This window comes from Oncorhynchus tshawytscha, linkage group LG11, assembly GCF_018296145.1.
Source record: "Oncorhynchus tshawytscha isolate Ot180627B linkage group LG11, Otsh_v2.0, whole genome shotgun sequence".
In the NCBI taxonomy this organism is placed as follows: Eukaryota; Metazoa; Chordata; class Actinopteri; order Salmoniformes; family Salmonidae; genus Oncorhynchus; species Oncorhynchus tshawytscha.
The window spans coordinates 38,454,386-38,473,202 of record NC_056439.1 but is presented as its reverse complement, the minus strand read 5'-3'; the positions used below and the strand labels follow the sequence as shown (position 1 = coordinate 38,473,202).

General features: G+C 44.3%; 1 protein-coding gene across 1 annotated transcript in view; it reads right to left on the bottom strand.

The window, feature by feature from the left end:
- Positions 1 to 18,817, bottom strand: part of LOC112262193 (AT-rich interactive domain-containing protein 1B) — a 338,604-nt gene that overhangs the window by 39,724 nt on the left and 280,063 nt on the right. The window contains 1 exon segment of the mRNA XM_042330089.1: positions 6,837 to 7,152. Within this exon segment, the coding sequence (XP_042186023.1) occupies positions 6,837 to 7,152 (316 nt within the window).

The window sequence follows — 18,817 nt, the reverse complement described above, 5'->3', positions numbered from 1 at the left end:
GCATAGTCACTTTACCCCTGTATATAGCCTGTTATCTATGCATAGTCACTTTACCCCTGTATATAGCCTGTTATCTATGCATAGTCACTTTACCCCTGTATATAGCCTGTTATCTATGCATAGTCACTTTACCCCTGTATATAGCCTGTTATCTATGCATAGTCACTTTACCCCTGTATATAGCCTGTTATCTATGCATAGTCACTTTACCCTGTATATAGCCTGTAATCTATGCATAGTCACTTTACCCCCTGTTATCTATGCATAGTCACTTTACCCCTGTATATAGCCTGTTATCTATGCATAGTCACTTTACCCCCTGTATATAGCCTGTTATCTATGCATAGTCACTTTACCCCCTGTATATAGCCTGTTATCTATGCATAGTCACTTTACCCCCTGTATATAGCCTGTTATCTATGCATAGTCACTTTACCCCTGTATATAGCCTGTTATCTATGCATAGTCACTTTACCCCTGTATATAGCCTGTTATCTATGCATAGTCACTTTACCCCTGTATATAGCCTGTTATCTATGCATAGTCACTTTACCCCCTGTATATAGCCTGTTATCTATGCATAGTCACTTTACCCCTGTATATAGCCTGTTATCTATGCATAGTCACTTTACCCCTGTATATAGCCTGTTATCTATGCATAGTCACTTTACCCCCTGTATATAGCCTGTTATCTATGCATAGTCACTTTACCCCTGTATATAGCCTGTTATCTATGCATAGTCACTTTATATAGCCTGTTATCTATGCATAGTCACTTTACCCCCTGTATATAGCCTATCTATGCATAGTCACTTTACCCCCTGTAGCCTGTTATCTATGCATAGTCACTTTACCCCCCTGTTATCTATGCATAGTCACTTTACCCCTGTATATAGCCTGTTATCTATGCATAGTCACTTTACCCCTGTATATAGCCTGTTATCTATGCATAGTCACTTTACCCCTGTATATAGCCTGTAATCTATATAGCTGTATATAGCCTGTTAATCTATGCATAGTCACTTTACCTGTATATAGCCTGTTATCTATGCATAGTCACTTTACCCCTGTATATAGCCTGTTATCTATGCATAGTCACTTTACCCCCTGTATATAGCCTGTTATCTATGCATAGTCACTTTACCCCCTGTATATAGCCTGTAATCTATGCATAGTCACTTTACCCCCTGTATATAGCCTAGCCTGTAATCTATGCATAGTCACTTTACCCCTGTATATAGCCTGTTATCTATGCATAGTCACTTTACCCCTGTATATAGCCTGTAATCTATGCATAGTCACTTTACCCCCTGTATATAGCCTGTAATCTATGCATAGTCACTTTACCCCTGTATATAGCCTGTAATCTATGCATAGTCACTTTACCCCCTGTATATAGCCTGTTATCTATGCATAGTCACTTTACCCCCTGTATATAGCCTGTTATCTATGCATAGTCACTTTACCCCCTGTATATAGCCTGTTATCTATGCATAGTCACTTTACCCCCTGTATATAGCCTGTAATCTATGCATAGTCACTTTACCCCCTGTATATAGCCTGTTATCTATGCATAGTCACTTTACCCCCTGTATATAGCCTGTTATCTATGCATAGTCACTTTACCCCCTGTATATAGCCTGTTATCTATGCATAGTCACTTTACCCCCTGTATATAGCCTGTTATCTATGCATAGTCACTTTACCCCCTGTATATAGCCTGTTATCTATGCATAGTCACTTTACCCCCACCTACATGTACATGTTACCTCAATTAACTGGACTAACCTGTACCCCCGTACATTGACTCGGTACCGGTACCCCCTGTATATTGCCTTGTTACTGTTATTTTATTGTTGCTCTTTTGTTTTTTACTTTAGTTTATTTAGTCAATCTTTTTTTTGACTCTGATTTTTCTTAAAATTGCATTGTTGGTTAAGGGTTTGTAAGTAAGCATTTCACAGTAAGGTCTACATCTGTTGTATTCGGCGCATGTGACAAATAACATTTGATTTGATTTGGTGTCTAGTCCTGTGTCCAGTGCTATAATTTCACACCACTAGAAGAAGGGAGCACTGTTGTGGTGGCCTCTCAACAAGCTAAACCTAATGTTAAGAGAGTTGACACCTCCAGATTTGCTCGAAACACCACATTTCCAGAAGGTGTCACTCCCTGATCTGTTTCACCTGTCCTTGTGCTTGTCTCCAACCCCTCCAGGTGTCACTTATTATCCCTGGTGTATTTATCCCTGTGTTTCCTGTCTCTCTGTGCCAGTTTGTCTTGCCTGTTCAAGTCAACCAGCGTGTTTTTCCCATGCGCCTGTTTTTTCTATTCTCTTTTGCTATTCCTCCAGGTTTTGAGCCTTGCCTGTTTCTGGACTCTGTACCCGCCTGCCTGACCATTCTGCCTGTCCTGACCTCAAGCCTGCCTGCCACACTGTACTTCCTGGATTCTGAACTGGTTTTGACCTTTTGCCTGTCCACGACCATTCTCTTGCCTACCCTTTTCGAATATAATAAATATCAAAGACTCAAACCATCTGCCTGCATCTGGGCCTGGCCTTATGCCCTTATAGGAGGAGTCTAGAGAGCCAAGAAAATTGTACAAGATGCTATAATTAGAAACATAAAGCAAAACACAGGTCAGCAGTTAGCAGTCAGTAAAATCTGTCAATTTTAGCCAGTGATGCTAGCATTGGCCAGATTAGTTTTGCAGCGCCCAACGCAGGAGATGAGAAGCAGGTACAGGGAGTGAACCATTTAATATAGACGGACATGCAACGGAACAAGAACAGCGTCTGGACTTAAACACAACAAACAATACTACTACAGGGAACAACCCAGAGTAGCAGACATATATGCAGGGGCAGTCAACAAAGTGAGGGAGTCCAGGTGAGTCCAGGTGAGTCCAGGTGAGTCCAGGTGAGTCCAGGTGAGTCCAAGCTGCACGTAATGAAGAAAACAGGTGCGTATAATGACGGGTAGCCTGGCGCCCTCGAGCGTGTATTTATCATGTACAGAAACACACACACACACCACAAATGCACACCTTCCCCTATCCATGTTTTAAACATCCTACTGTGTTTGATTTCCATCCCCCTTTTTCTCTGGTTTCCTTTTTGGAAAGTTTAAGATGGGGTCCCAAAACCCTTGACAGGTGTCAACAGTGTTCCAAATTACTGACTAAAAACTCACTCAGTTCTATTAATGTTCTTAAACTCACTCAGTTCTATTAATGTTCTTAAACTCACTCAGTTCTATTAATGATGTTCTAAAAACTCACTCAGTTCTATTAATGATATTCTAAAAACTCACTCAGTTCTATTAATGTTCTTAAACTCACTCAGTTCTATTAACGATGTTCTAAAAACTCACTCAGTTCTATTAATGTTCTTAAACTCACTCAGTTCTATTAACGATGTTCTAAAAACTCACTCAGTTCTATTAATGTTCTTAAACTCACTCAGTTCTATTAATGATGTTCTAAAACTCACTCAGTTCTATTAATGTTCTTAAACTCACTCAGTTCTATTAACGATGTTCTAAAAACTCACTCAGTTCTATTAATGTTCTTAAACTCACTCAGTTCTATTAACGATGTTCTAAAAACTCACTCAGTTCTATTAATGTTCTTAAACTCACTCAGTTCTATTAATGATGTTCTAAAACTCACTCAGTTCTATTAACGATGTTCTAAAAACTCACTCAGTTCTATTAATGTTCTTAAACTCACTCAGGTCTATTAATGATGTTCTAAAACTCACTCAGTTCAATTAACGATGTTCTAAAAACTCACTCAGTTCTATTAATGTTCTTAAACTCACTCAGTTCTATTAACGATGTTCTAAAAACTCACTCAGTTCTATTAATGTTCTAAAACTCACTCAGTTCTATTAATGATGTTCTAAAAACTCACTCAGTTCTATTAATGTTCTTAAACTCACTCAGTTCTATTAATGATGTTCTAAAACTCACTCAGTTCTATTAATGTTCTTAAACTCACTCAGTTCTATTAATGTTCTAAAACTCACTCAGTTCTATTAATGTTCTAAAACTCACTCAGTTCTATTAATGATGTTCTAAAACTCACTCAGTTCTATTAATGTTCTAAAACTCACTCAGTTCTATTAATGATGTTCTAAAAACTCACTCAGTTCTATTAATGTTCTAAAAACTCACTCAGTTCAATTCATGTTCTAAAACTCACTCAGTTCTATTAATGATGTTCTGTACAAAGATAGAGATCAACATCCACAAGGCCACTTCAGCAGAAGCATTGCTGATCGGTCTCCACCCGTCTACCAACAAGCATTGCTTCATTAAACAAAGCCCCGAGCTGCTCAGTATGACTACTTCCCTTCTTCCTACTAGCTGATTGGTTGACAGAGAATCTACCCTTTCAAAAGTAGAGTCCATGTTTTTTACGCATGCTCCCCTGACAGGGTTCACCCAGAGTTAAATGCCCACACACAATTCCACTGCTCCTCTCCTCTCCACTCTGGGAAGCACTCACAAATTAAATGCTCAAACACACTAGATAATAATCCCCATTACATTGTTCGATATGTGTCAAGGTTGTTCATAATGCTGCTTTTAATCTTGTTGTCCAAGTGGTTTTTGAGTTTCCTAAGTAGCTTGGTGTTGTGTTGTACATCTCTTGTGAAGTGTTTTCCAAGGTAACATAGTGCATCTTTGTTCATTGGTACAACTGTCTTTCCCATGTCTTTTACTGCCACTCAGCCTTTAACCCAGCATTTCATTGTAGGAGACTATGCATAATTTCAACAGCGAGATTGTGCTTCAAATGCCTTATCGTTAGATAGTAGCACTATATACAGTTCTTACTGTCCTATAAACAAGAATACATTTCATTCAAGGTAAAATAAATCAAATAGTTCCATGGCACACAACGCTCCTCACACAACGCTCTTCACACAACGCTCCTCACACAACGCTCTTCACACAACGCTCTTCACACAACGCTCCTCACACAACGCTCTTCACACAACGCTCTTCACACAACGCTCCTCACACAACGCTCTTCACAACGCTCTTCACAACGCTCTTCACACAACGCTCCTCACACAACGCTCCTCACACAACGCTCTTCACACAACGCTCCTCACACAACTCTCTTCACACAACGCTCTTCACACAACGCTCTTCACACAACGCTCTTCACACAACGCTCCTCACACAACGCTCTTCACACAACGCTCTTCACACAACGCTCTTCACACAACGCTCCTCACACAACGCTCCTCACACAACGCTCCTCACACAACGCTCCTCACACAACGCTCCTCACACAACGCTCTTCACACAACGCTCCTCACACAACGTTCCTCACACAACGCTCTTCACACAACGCTCCTCACACAACGCTCTTCACACAACGCTCTTCACACAACGCTCTTCACACAACGCTCCTCACACAACGCTCCACACAACGCTCTTCACACAACGCTCCTCACACAACTCTCTTCACACAACGCTCTTCACACAACGCTCTTCACACAACGCTCTTCACACAACGCTCCTCACACAACGCTCTTCACACAACGCTCTTCACACAACGCTCTTCACACAACGCTCCTCACACAACGCTCCTCACACAACGCTCCTCACACAACGCTCCTCACACAACGCTCCTCACACAACGCTCTTCACACAACGCTCCTCACACAACGTTCCACACACAACGCTCTTCACACAACGCTCCTCACACAACGCTCCTCACACAACGCTCCTCACACAACGCTCCTCACACAACGCTCCTCACACAACGCTCCTCACACAACGCTCTTCACACAACGCTCCTCACACAACGCTCTTCACACAACGCTCTTCACACAACGCTCTTCACACAACGCTCCTCACACAACGTTCCTCACACAACGCTCTTCACACAACGCTCCTCACACAACGCTCCTCACACAACGCTCCTCACACAACGCTCCTCACACAACGCTCTTCACACAACGCTCCTCACACAACGTTCCTCACACAACTCTCTTCACACAACGCTCCTCACACAACGCTCTTCACACAACGCTCTTCACACAACGCTCTTCACACAACGCTCCTCACACAACGCTCTTCACACAACGCTCCTCACACAACGCTCCTCACACAACGCTCCTCACACAACGCTCCTCACACAACGCTCCTCACACAACGCTCTTCACACAACGCTCCTCACACAACGTTCCTCACACAACGCTCCTCACACAACGTTCCTCACACAACGCTCTTCACACAACGCTCCTCACACGACGCTCTTCACACAACGCTCTTCACACAACGCTCTTCACACAACGCTCCTCACACAACGCTCCTCACACAACGCTCTTCACACGACGCTCCTCACACAACGCTCTTCACACAACGCTCTTCACACAACGCTCTTCACACAACGCTCCTCACACAACGCTCCTCACACAACGCTCCTCACACAACGCTCCTCACACAACGCTCCTCACACAACGCTCCTCTATTTCTCCCCAGTCTGAGCATAGAGAACTAGGTACTGAAACATTTAGTCTGAAGACCATAAAGCCCCAAAGTCTCTGTAGTGACAAGTGAGTGACGCCTTATGCTCACTAATTTTAGCATGCTATTTCAGGGGGTGGTAAAAATAGGCTCTTCTCAAAAGAGCATTGCAGTAATGTGTTCCACCTTTTGCCCAATTCCTCTCCTCTTCTCGCTCTCTTTATCAATGTCACTATCACACACAGATCCCACACAGATCACACACAGATCACATGCATGCTCGCATACACACACACACACACGCACACATCATCAGGTAAAAAAAATAACAACATGTTATCTCACCTGCCCTGTACAGAGTTAGCTGCGGCCTGCATGACAGCCGCGGCTGCCTCCTGGGCCTTGCGGTTGACATTGCCCAGTGAAGGAGGGCCCATCCCAGGGCCGGCTGGCTGGGGCATACTGGGGGAGCTGGGGGCCATGTTGGGGTAGGGGCGGCTGCCCACACCAGGACTGCGGCCCATAGGCTGCCCGGGACCCTGGCCGTGCATGGGGCTGCTGGCATTCATACCCTGGCTGTTGGTCATGCCAGAGCCTGGCCCGGGGCTGCTGTAGTTGGCACTGGGGGTCCCGCCGTAGTTGGGTGGACGTGGGTAGTTTCCTGAGGAGAGAGGAGACATAGAACATCTGGGAGTGAGTAGACACCAGGTTAACAATAACAATAAATGTATCCCTCAACATGAATAGTGACTGTAATTAATTCAGTCATCTATTTTATGGTAGTTTCACGAAGCCAATCGCTCTGCACCCACTACAGAGGAGAACCTAGAGGTCTGGCACACAAGGATAATCTTATATTCGAGTCAACTGATTATTTTTTATATATTTATTTTAGATTTAAGCATCTGCTAAATTACCATATCATTACAATATGTAGCTACGACGTATCAGCACAAGGATAACATTGTAATAGGAATTAAACTTCATATGTCAAATAAAAGCAAATGTCAGATAAAACAGCTTAACTGACACATACTACAGCATGCCATTTTTGACTCAATAGCCTCTGTAGGGTGCATCTATGCAGATGTGGATACAGGTGTTTGTTTCACTGAAGCTTTTGCTATTGACATTGGCTGCAGATTTGATATCTATGGGAGGGGAGGGATGCTGAATCGGCATGGGAGCAATTGCACAGCTTAAGCATGAGTCTGAGAAACACTTGAGAGTCATTCTAATCTGCAGTTAAGGCTTTCTCCCTGCCCCAGCAGCCATACAGGCATGACGACACAATCCTTCCTAACGCACACTTAAACCCCTTTTTGGATCAACACAGTCCAGAACCAGCTGGAAAAGGAGTCTCACACACACACACAGAGCACACAAAGCAGGCATGGGTACTTTCCACCGTGATTTTTTTCTCTAAGGACAATTCCATGAAAAATAGAAAATCTGGCGTCCCTTTTGTGAAGGTGGCTATTTATTTTGATTTGATTAAGAGTGCTTTAGTTGGGGCTTACAGCCTAATCCTCTGAGAATATGTCTGGAAAAGGGGATCAAGTCGCTTTAAACCAAAAGGTTTTTTTTGGCTCTGAATGAGGGAGTTGAATGAAAATATTCTGTGTGAGGAACTGACTCCAAAAAATGGAAATGTCTTTTGGTATCCTCGAGCTGCTTCAGTGGAAAGACATTCCGCATGACATAAGCCTGTCCAACAGCAAAAAAGTTCCCCCACCCCGGAGATGGGATTTATATCAAATCAAAATAAAATAATTTCCCATGAAACTCTGCTGCTCCAGTTGAATTTGTCCAGAATGTGTGATGAAATCTAGTGTATGAGGAGATGCAGCGAGTCAGATATGTATCTGGGGAGGTAGCTGATTTGGAACACTGTTGACACCTGTCAAGGGTTTTGGGACCCCATCTTAAACTTTCCAAAAAGGAAACCATTCAGAGAAAAAGGGGGATGGAAGACAAACACAGTAGGATGTTTAAAACATGGATAGGGGAAGGTGTGCCTGTGTGCATTTGTGGTGTGTGTGTGTGTTTCTGTAAATGTCTGTGTGCAAGTCAAAAGTGAGGCACAATACCATTCCACTCTTTCCAAAGCAGTGACATAGTTGAGAAGAGAGCCATGGGAATCATCTGGTGTGTGGTATCCTCTCTCTCCTTCCCATTCTACAGTACTGTACGTGCTGCAGCTGAAACGCCTGAGTCAGAGGCCTATCTCATCCCACACAGTCACAGTGGCTGGACCCTGGCTCTGCTCCATGGCTTCTCACTGCTCTGCGTGTGTGTGTGTGTGTGTCTGCATGTGTGTGTGGACACTGTGGTTCTTGGCTGTGCTCTCGCTCTCCTTCTCTGGTTTTGACTTTTTTTGACTCCGATGGGCTTTTTCCATCTTTAGCACCCAAGCTCCTGTCCAAAAAAAGAATGAGGCAGAGCCTGTGAAGTTTCCGAGATGGCCCGGCCAGGGTCCTAATCTACTGTGGTTTACACTGACACAAACGTCACCATGAGAGTCGTATGAACGAGGACATTCACATTAAACTGGACAGAGTTGATCAGTCATACTGACATTTATGAGACATTTATGACAGTTTAAGAGTGCCAAGTTTAGGGGGACCAGAGATACGCATAAAAAATATATACAGTACATGACCAGAAGTGTGTGGACACCTGCTCGTCAAACATCACATTCCAAAATCATGGGCATTAATATGGAATTGGTCCCCCCTTTGCTGCTATAGCCTCCACTCTTCTGGGAAGACTTTCCACTAGATGTTAGAACACTGCTGAGGGGACTTGCTTCCATTAAGCGACAAGATCATTAGTGAGGTCAGCATTAATGTTGGGTGATTAGGGCCAGGTGTTTCGGTCAGGGCTCTGTGCAAGCCAGTCAAGTTATTCCACACCGATCCCGACAAACCATTTCTGTATGGACCTCGCTTTGTGCACAGAGGCATTGTCATGCTGAAACAGGAAAGGGCCTTCCCCAAACGATTGCAACAAAGTTGGCGTTAAGATTTCCCTTCACTGGAACTAAGGGGGCTAGCCCAAACCATGAAAAACATCCCCTGACCATTATTCCTCCTCCACCAACCTTTACAGTTGGTACTATGCAATTGGGCAGTTAGCCTTCTGCTGGCATCTGCCAAACCCAGATTTTTCCGTTGGACTGCCAGATGGTGAAACGTGATTCATCACTCCAGAGAGCCCGTTTCCACTGCTCCAGAGTCCAATGGCGGCGACCTTTACACCACTGAAATTTTGTCTTGTGCATGGTGATCTTAGGCTTGTGAAATCCCTCAGCTCTTCAGAAAGGCCATTCTACTGCCAATGTTTGTCTATGGAGATTGTATGGCGGTGTGCTTGATTTTATACACCTGCCAGCAATGGGTGTGGCTGAAATAGCTGAAGCCCCTATCCTTGAAGGCGTGTCCACATACTTTTGTATATATAGTGTATCTTTTATTTTATAAAGTTTTGTTTTGCTTTTTTCGAGGGGCGAGAAGGATCCACATTCAGCTTAACTGTGAGAATTTCTTCTTCAGGGTGAGAATAGCTCATTTCTAGGATGGTTGGTACTGTAGCTGGTGCTGTGCCAGACTGCTGCTTCAGGGCAGATTAGTGTTGCCTCTTCCTGCTTTGCTCTACCCTCTACAGCTACTGAGGGGCCCATCTCTCACCCAGAGTACCACCACATCTTCTAGGGCTGCTCTGAGTGACCTCTCGTCCTCATTCAGACTTTTACACAACATTCAAACAGCTGATCATCACCGGATCCTCCTTTTGCTGTTTAGACACATTTACAAGCAAAACAGAGAGAAAAAGCACCAGAAAGATGTAATTTCTTCTCCATACCTTCCTCTTCTCCTGACCCTCCCTCCTCTCTCAGGATACGGTGGTATTTAGGAGGTGTGGTATTTAGAACCCGCAGAGAGAAGACTGTGGTGCGTTACCAATTATGTGGAAATTCCAGGCTTGGTCACCCTTTCTGAGGATGCTGTTGCCGAGCCGTATTCTAATCCCCACACTCCCGCGGGAAAAGGAGGACTGTGACCGAACAGATTACAGACACTGCTTCCTCAGCAGAATGGATGCAGCATTGCTAACAGCCGGCTCGCCCATCCCTGGCCACTGCAGGAAAAAAACCCTGTGTACCAGAGAATAGCTGCCCACTGAATCTGTGGACACCGTCACTGAGGAATGTAACACAGATTACACGGCTGTGGCTGTATTCTACAGCTGCAGAACATACCGGCAGAGTTGCTTGGCTAATATATAAGAAAATACTGTATAGTATATTGCTGAACACAAACAAATTGGAAGGATGACGTCATTTTTTTGGAGAGACGAATTATGCGTAGAAGTATAATTTTTCCTTCTCCATTCTATCACTCTGAAATTCTCTCACCTTTTCCCTCCCTCTCTCTATCCCCCGCTATTTGGCCTGAGGCCCCAGGTAGATCCTCTCAGAGCCACCTCAGCATCTCTCTCAGCGTCTCTCTCAGCAGGGTGTCTGTGGTGCAGAAGCTCTGGAGCACCTCAGGGCTTCGTACTCAGTCCAACCCATTTCCCAAAACCTCCACTGCCCCTCCGGCTCCCTGGGATCGAGCTTTCCTTTAACCGAATGAGGTATAAGGGCCCAGCAAAGCATCCAGGCTCACAAACTGCTGTCCAAAGCAGGTTGATTGTGGAATGTTAGGTGTGGGAGAGGCATAGCAGGCATTTCCTCTTTTCACTGTGTCTTATAGAGCATGTCTGCAGAGCAGCTGAGCTAACAACTGGAGGCCTTTAAAGAGCTTGGTATCAACAACTAGATAATGTTAAAGAGCTTGTGCCGCTTGTGTTTGAAAGGGAGTTCAAAGGGCGGTCAACATATTTTGTACTTAAACATTGTAAGTGGTCAACCTGGATGCTGTACCTCATTGCATTAGTAAAGACCCAGCTAACAATTATATAGAGAGAAAACATTTTTGTAATCTTTCCCCTAATATTTGAGTTAGTTAGGGTAACATTCTAACATTCTATCTATGTTAACATGGTTGCCATGTTCTCAGAACATAATATATTTATGCTCTAGACCTGTTTTATGGAAACATTGCAAGAACATTTCTGTGTATCAGTTATCAGGACTTGGCAGAGCCCCACCTGTTTAGCCAAAATAAAAAATAATACTAATAATTGTTGCCTGTTTTGCTTGTTATTTTGGCAATGATATATGTCACATATCTGTTTGTAAAGAATGTGAAAAAAATTAGAATAATTTTGTTAATAAAGCTGCATACGAACATGGTTTCTATATTTCTTTCTTGATTAAGTCAGCTCCAAAATGCAGGTGTTTCAGTGCTTTCTGTGGTGGTGGTGGGGCAGCCAGTAGAAATTATAGAGCATAAAGGTTGGTAATGTTCCGTCACTTATGGGGACAGTACGTCATTGCAAAATCTAAAATTTCATCAAATCACGTTATATGTACCGTAGCTTTGATTGGACTTATCATGTCAACATCATACTTTCAAAATCTTAGCTAGCAAGCTAGCTTCTTAGGGAAGTTTGGATGACTGAGGTGCCCAAAGTAAACTGCCTGTTACTCAGGCCGAGCTAGGATATGCATATAATTGGTAGTAGTGGGTAGAAAACACTCTAAAGTTTCTATAACTGTTGAAATAATGTCTGTGAGTATAACAGAACTGATATAGCAGGTGAAAACTCGAGGAGAATCCATCCATTTTTTTTTAGCTCACCACTCATTGTAATGGCTGTTTATGGGAAAATCAATGGAATACCTCCCAGATTGCAGTTCCTATGGCTTCCAGTAGATGTCAACAGTCTTTAGAAAGAGTTACAGGCTTGTTTTGAAAAATTAGCAAGAATTTGTAGTTTTTCTAGGTGGCTGGCTCCCATTTTGGCTGTAGTATTGTGGTGTGCGTAGATGAGGGTGCACACTTTGTTATTTATCTCCGGTAATTAACATACTATTCAACGTCTTAAATTTGATAGTTTATTTACATATTAGGGTACCTGAGGATTGATTAGAAACGTTGTTTGACTTGTTTAGACGAAGTTTATTGGTCATTTTTGTGATTCATTTGTATCCATTTTGAACGAGGGAAACCGGTGGATTACTGAAGGACTTTATCGAACAAAACAACCATTTGTTATGTAGCTGTCACTCTTGGGATTGCAAACAGTGGAAGATCTTCAAAAGGTAAGTTATTTATTTTTTCGCTATTTCTGACTTTCGTGACGCCTCTGCTTGTTTGGAAAATGTTTATAATGCTTTTGTATGCGGGGCGCTGTCCTCAAATAATCGCATGGTATGCTTTCGCCATAAAGCCTTTTTGAAATCTGACAAAGCAGCTGGATTAACAAGTTTAGCTTTTAAACAATGTAAGACACTTGTATTTTCATTAATGTTTAACATTACGAATTCTGTATTTTGAAATTTGCGCTCTGCAATTTCACCGGATGTTGGCGTTCACCGGATGTTGATCCGCAAGAAGCTAGACAAGCAGTCATCATCATTAATCACATTGACAATCTACTGGAAAATCCTTTTCAATCCTTGTAATATGAAGATAAATTATAGATAAAACGTATCGGTGCTCATTGGCCGTTGGAAATAAACATTACACAACATATTCAACCGGTGTTGAGCGCTCGTAAATGAACTATTCTGCGCTCTGGTACACTCAGACGAGAGTGCTCTGAAGTCGGTGTACAGTCATGGCCAAAAGTTTTGAGAATGACACAAATATTAATTTTCACAAACTCTGCTGCCTCAGTTTGTACGATGGCAATTTGCATATACTCCAGCATTTTATGAAGAGGGATCAGATGAATTGCAATTAATTGCAAAGTCCTTCTTTGCCATGCAAATGAACTGAATCCCCCAAAAACATTTCCACTGCATTTCAGCCCTGCCACAAAAGGACCAGCTGACATCATGTCAGTGATTCTCTCGTTAACACAGGTGTGAGTGTTGACTCTGTCATGCTGATTGAGTTCAAATAACAGAGTGGAAGCTTCAAAAGGAGGGTGGTGCTTGGAATCATTGTTCTTCCTCTGTCAATCATGGTTACCTGCAAGGAAACAGGTGCCGTCATCATTGCTTTGCACAAAAAGGGCTTCACAGGCAAGGATATTGCTGCCAGTAAGATTGCACCTAAATCAACCATTTATCGGATCATCAAGAACTTCAAGGAGAGCGGTTAAATTGTTGTGAAGAATGCTTCTGGGCACCCAAGAAAGTTCAGCAAGCGCCAGGACCGTCTCCTAAAGTTGATTCAGCTGCGGGATTGGGGCACCACCAGGACAGAGCTAGCTCAGGATGGCCTGGTGTAAAGAGGGGCAGCAAAGACGCCAGGAAAAACATCAGGGAAAAACATCAGGGACAGACTGATATTCTGCAAAAGGTACAGGGATTGGACTGCTGAGGACTGGGGTAAAGTAATTTTCTCTGATGAATCCCCTTTCCGATTGTTTGGGGCACCCGGAAAAAAGCTTGCCCGGAGAAGACAAGGTGAGCGCTACCATCAGTCCTGTGTCATGCCAACAGTAAAGCATCCTGAGACCATTCATGTGTGGGGTTGCTTCTCAGCCAAGGGAGTGGGCTCATTCACAATTTTGCCTAAGAACACAGCCATGAATAAAGAATGGTACCAACACATCCTCCGAGAGCAACTTCTCCCAACCATCCAGGAACAGTTTGGTGACCCACAATGCCTTTTCCAGCATGATGGAGCAACTTGCCATAAGACAAAGTGATAACTAAGTGGCACAAAGTGATAACTAAGTGGCACAAAACATCGATATTTGGGGTCCATGGCCAGGAAACTACCCAGACCTTAATCCCATTGAGAACTTGTGGTCAATCCTCAAGAGGCGGTTGGACAAACAAACAAAAAACAAATTCTGACAAACTCCAAGCATTGATTATGCAAGAATGGGCTGACATCAGTCAGGATGTGGCCCAGAAGTTAATTGACAGCATGCCAGGGCGGATTGCAGAGGTCTTGAAAAAGAAGGGTCCATACTGCAAATATTGACTCTTTGCATAAACTTCATGTAATTGTCAATAAAAGCCTTTGACACTTATGAAATGCTTGTAATTATACGTCAGTATTCCATAGTAATATCCGACAAAAATATCTAAAGACACTGAAGCAGCAAACTTTGTGAAAATTAATATTTGTGTCATTCTCAAAACTTTTGGCCACGACTGTAGATAGCCAGAGCGAATTTACAAAAGCACTGGAATGTCCATTGTGAACACAAAACGACTATACCATTTAGCTAAACTAAGAATGACGGGAAAAATCAAGTCAATAAACATTGGGTAGTTAGATAGCCTATAGTTGATATACTGGTACGTTTGATGTACAGTATAACTACTAACATTAGGTAGCTAGCTAACACACCGGTACATACTGCTGTAATGATATGCTATGTGGTTCATAAGGATAGCGTAGCTAACAAATTGTCAGCCAACATAATGTGTAAGGTAACTTATTTGAAAAGTCATTACTTTATTACATTGAGTAGCAAGCTACTGGTCGTTAGGGCATATCTGGTCTATGATAGGAGGGGCAGGGGTTTCACACCTAGATCGGCTATTAGACTTCTTTAGTAAAGGATGAATAGTCTATTGTTCAGCTATTAGCCCCCCTCCCCAACTTGCAACAAATTGTTGTTGTTCCCATCTCGTTCCTTTCCCTCTTCCACACGTCATCATTCTGCGCCTGAGTGGCTCGCTTGTGAGCTTGCTGGCATGATTTGGTAGCATTTTTGGTTGTGCATCAAGAATTCTGCAAACAGTAGCAAGTTTGTTTGAAGGTGTGGTTATTTACAGGCAAATTGTTATATGCTATGGAGGTACATTTGTGTCTTTTTGTCGAGAGAAAACCTTTTTTTTTCAATCAAAAATAATGCTTCTGAAAGTAACCTTTTTCCGACATAAAGGAAATCATAGCGGACACCTACGAAGAAGGACTGTGTGATGATGGCATCTCAGGTAAGCAGCACTGGGCCTTCTTCCGTCCAACTTTTACATAGCTAGTAGTTAGCTCCTACGATTCAGTGTAGGTTCATAACATTCTACTATATTACATACATATATTACATCCATACATACCGTAGAATGATAAATCATGCAATTATTATTCTCAACCTAACCAAAAGCATTTAGCTGCGAATACCTGTTCTCACCATTTTCAGGTGAATTAATCTAACTTTCTTTCATGGCAACTCATAAGCAGGCCATGTCCTATTTGTCTCATAGTCGATATATAATCATATTTCATGACAGTGAAACGGTTAGCTTTTTTACAGAAGGATGAAAGAACACAATATGTCTCTCAGGGAATGCTATTCTTATATGTCAGATGAAGAATTAGACCAGTAAGTCAGCGCCATTATCTTCATTGGGATTGGGGGCAGTATTTTCACGTCCGGATGAAAAGCATTCCCAAAGTAAACTGCCTGTTTCTCAGGCCCAGATGCTAGGATATGCATATAATTGGTAGATGTAGATAGAAACCACTCTGAAGTTTCTAAAACTGTTACAATTATGTCTGTAAGTATAACAGAACTTATTTGGCAGGCAAAACGCAGAGGACAAACCATCCAGGGAAAACATTTTTTTGAGGTCAGTGTGTTTTCAATTATTTTCTATGGGAAACTATATTTATGAGGAACCTGGTTGCAGTTCCTAAAGATGTCAACAGTCTTTAGAAATTGGTTGATGTTTTTCTTTTGAGAAATTAAGAAGTAGGGATGTTCATTGTGAGTGTCAAGCCAAGTGGACTCTTCTGTTTTTTTGGCGCGAATGAACTGGAGCTCGCTCCACGTTGTTTTTATCCGCTATTGAACACAGTATATTCCGTCTTAAATTTGATTGATTATTGTCACGCCTTGGTCTTAGTATTTTGTGTTTTCTTTAATTATTTGTTCAGGCCAGGGTGTGACATGGGTTTATTGTGTTGTCGTATTGTGTTTTTTGTAGGCATTGGGATTGTGGCTGATTAGGGGTGTGTCTAGCATAGGCTTGGCTGCCTGAGGCGGTTCTCAATCAGAGTCAGGTGATTCTCGTTGTCTCTGATTGGGAACCATATTTAGGTAGCCTGGGTTTCACTGTGTATTTTGTGGGTGATTGTTCCTGTCTCTGTGTAGTGTTCACCAGATAGGCTGTAATTAGGTTTTCACATTTCGTTTTTTTTTTTTTTTTTTGTATTTATTTATTTATTTCATGTATCACTATTTTTTCATTAAAGAACATGAGTAACCACCACACTGCATTTTGGTCCGACTCTCCTTCAACAGACGAACGCCGATACAGAATCACCCACCACACACGGACCATGCAGCGTGGGAACAGGCAGCGACAGCAGGAAAAGCGAAAGGAGGAATGGACATGGGAAGACGTGTTGGATGGCAAAGGTTGTTACACTTGGGAGGAGATACTGGCCGGAAGAGATCGCCTCCCATGGGAACAGGTGGAGGCACTTAGGAGAGCAGAGGCAGCCGGAGACAAGAGCCGACGATACAAGGGAACACGGTTGGCAAGGAAGCCCGAAAAGCAGCCCCAAAAATGTATTGGGGGGGGGCTCAGGGAGAGAGTGGCAGAGTCAGGAGTCAGACCTGAGCCAACTCTCCCTGTTAATCATGAGGAGCAGCGATCAAAGGACTTCTGGACTTGGGAAGAGATATTGGACGGAAAAGGACCCTGGGCACAGCCTGGTGAATATCGACGCCCCAAAGAAGAACTGGAGGCGGCGAGAGCGGAGAGGCGCTGGTATGAAGAGGCAGCACGGCGACGCGGATGGAAGCCTGAGAGTCACCCCCAAAAAATTATTGGGGGGGGGGGGCTCACAGGGAGTATGGCGATGCCAGGTAGGAGACCTGCGCAAACTCCCTGTGCTTACCGGGAGGTAAGAGAGACCGGGCAGGCACCGTGTTATGCTATGGAGCGCACAGTGTCTCCAGTGCGGGTGCATAGCCCGGTGCGGTACATACCAGCTCTTCGTATTGGCCGGGCTAGAGTGGGCATCGAGCCAGGTAAAGTTGGGCAGGCTTGGTGCTCGAGAGCTCCAGTGCGCCTGCATGGTCCGGTCTATCCAGAGCCACCTCCACACACCAGTCCTCCGGTAGCAGCTCCCCGCACCAGGCTTCCTGTGCGTGTCCTCGATCCAGTACCACCAGTTCCAGCACCACGCACCAGGCCTTCAGTGCGCCTCGCCTGTTCAGCACAGCCAGAGCCTTCCTTCCCTCTAGCGCTGTCGGAGCCTCCCGCCTGTTCAGCACAGCCAGAGCCATCCTTCTCTCTAGCGCTGTCGGAGCCTCCCGCCTGTTCAGCGCAGCCAGCGTTTTCCTCCTCTCCTGCACTGTCGGAGTCTCCCGCCTGTTCAGCGCTTCCAGAGCCTTCCTCTTCTACAGCGCTGCCGGAGCCTCCTGACTGTTCAACGCAGCCAGAGCTGCCAGGTTGCATGGAGCAGCCAGAGCTGCCAGTCTGCATAGAGCTTCCAGTCTGCATAGAGCAGCCAGAGCTGCCAGTCTGCATGGAGCTGCCAGTCTGCATGGAGCTGCCAGTCTGCATAGAGCAGCCAGAGCTGCCAGTCTGCATGGAGCAGCCAGAGCTGCCAGTCTACATGGAGCAGCCAGAGCTGTCAGCCTGCATGGAGCAGCCTGAGCTGTCAGTCTGCATGGAGCAGCCAGAGCTGCCAGTCTGCATGGAGCAGCCTGAGCTGTCAGTCTGCATGGAGCAGCCTGAGCTGCCAGTTTGCATCGAGCAGCCAGAGCTGTCAGTCTGCACAAATTCACCAGTCTGCATGGAGCAGCCAGAGCTGTCAGTCTGCATGGAGCAGCCAGAGCTGCCAGTCTGCATGGAGAAGCCAGAGCTGTCAATCTGCATGGAGCAGCCAGAGTTGCCAATCTACATGAAGCAGCCAGAGCTGTCAGTCTGCATGGAGCAGCCAGAGCAGCTAGAGCCGCCAGTCAGCCATGATCTTCCAGATCTGCCAGTCAACCAGACTCTTCCAGATCTGCCAGTCAACCAGACTCTTCCAGATCTGCCAGTCAACCAGACTCTTCCAGATCCGCCAGCCAGCCAGGATCTGCCGGAGCCAACTACCTGCCTGAGCTTCATCTCAGTACTGGGCTTCCTCTCAGTACTGGGCTTCCTCTCAGTACTGGGCTTCCCCTCAGTACTGGGCTTCCCCTCAGTACTGGGCTTCCCCTCAGTCCCGAGCTGCCCCTCAGTCCCGAGCTGCCCCTCAGTCCCGAGCTGCCCCTCAGTCTCTGATTGGGAACCATATTTAGGTAGCCTG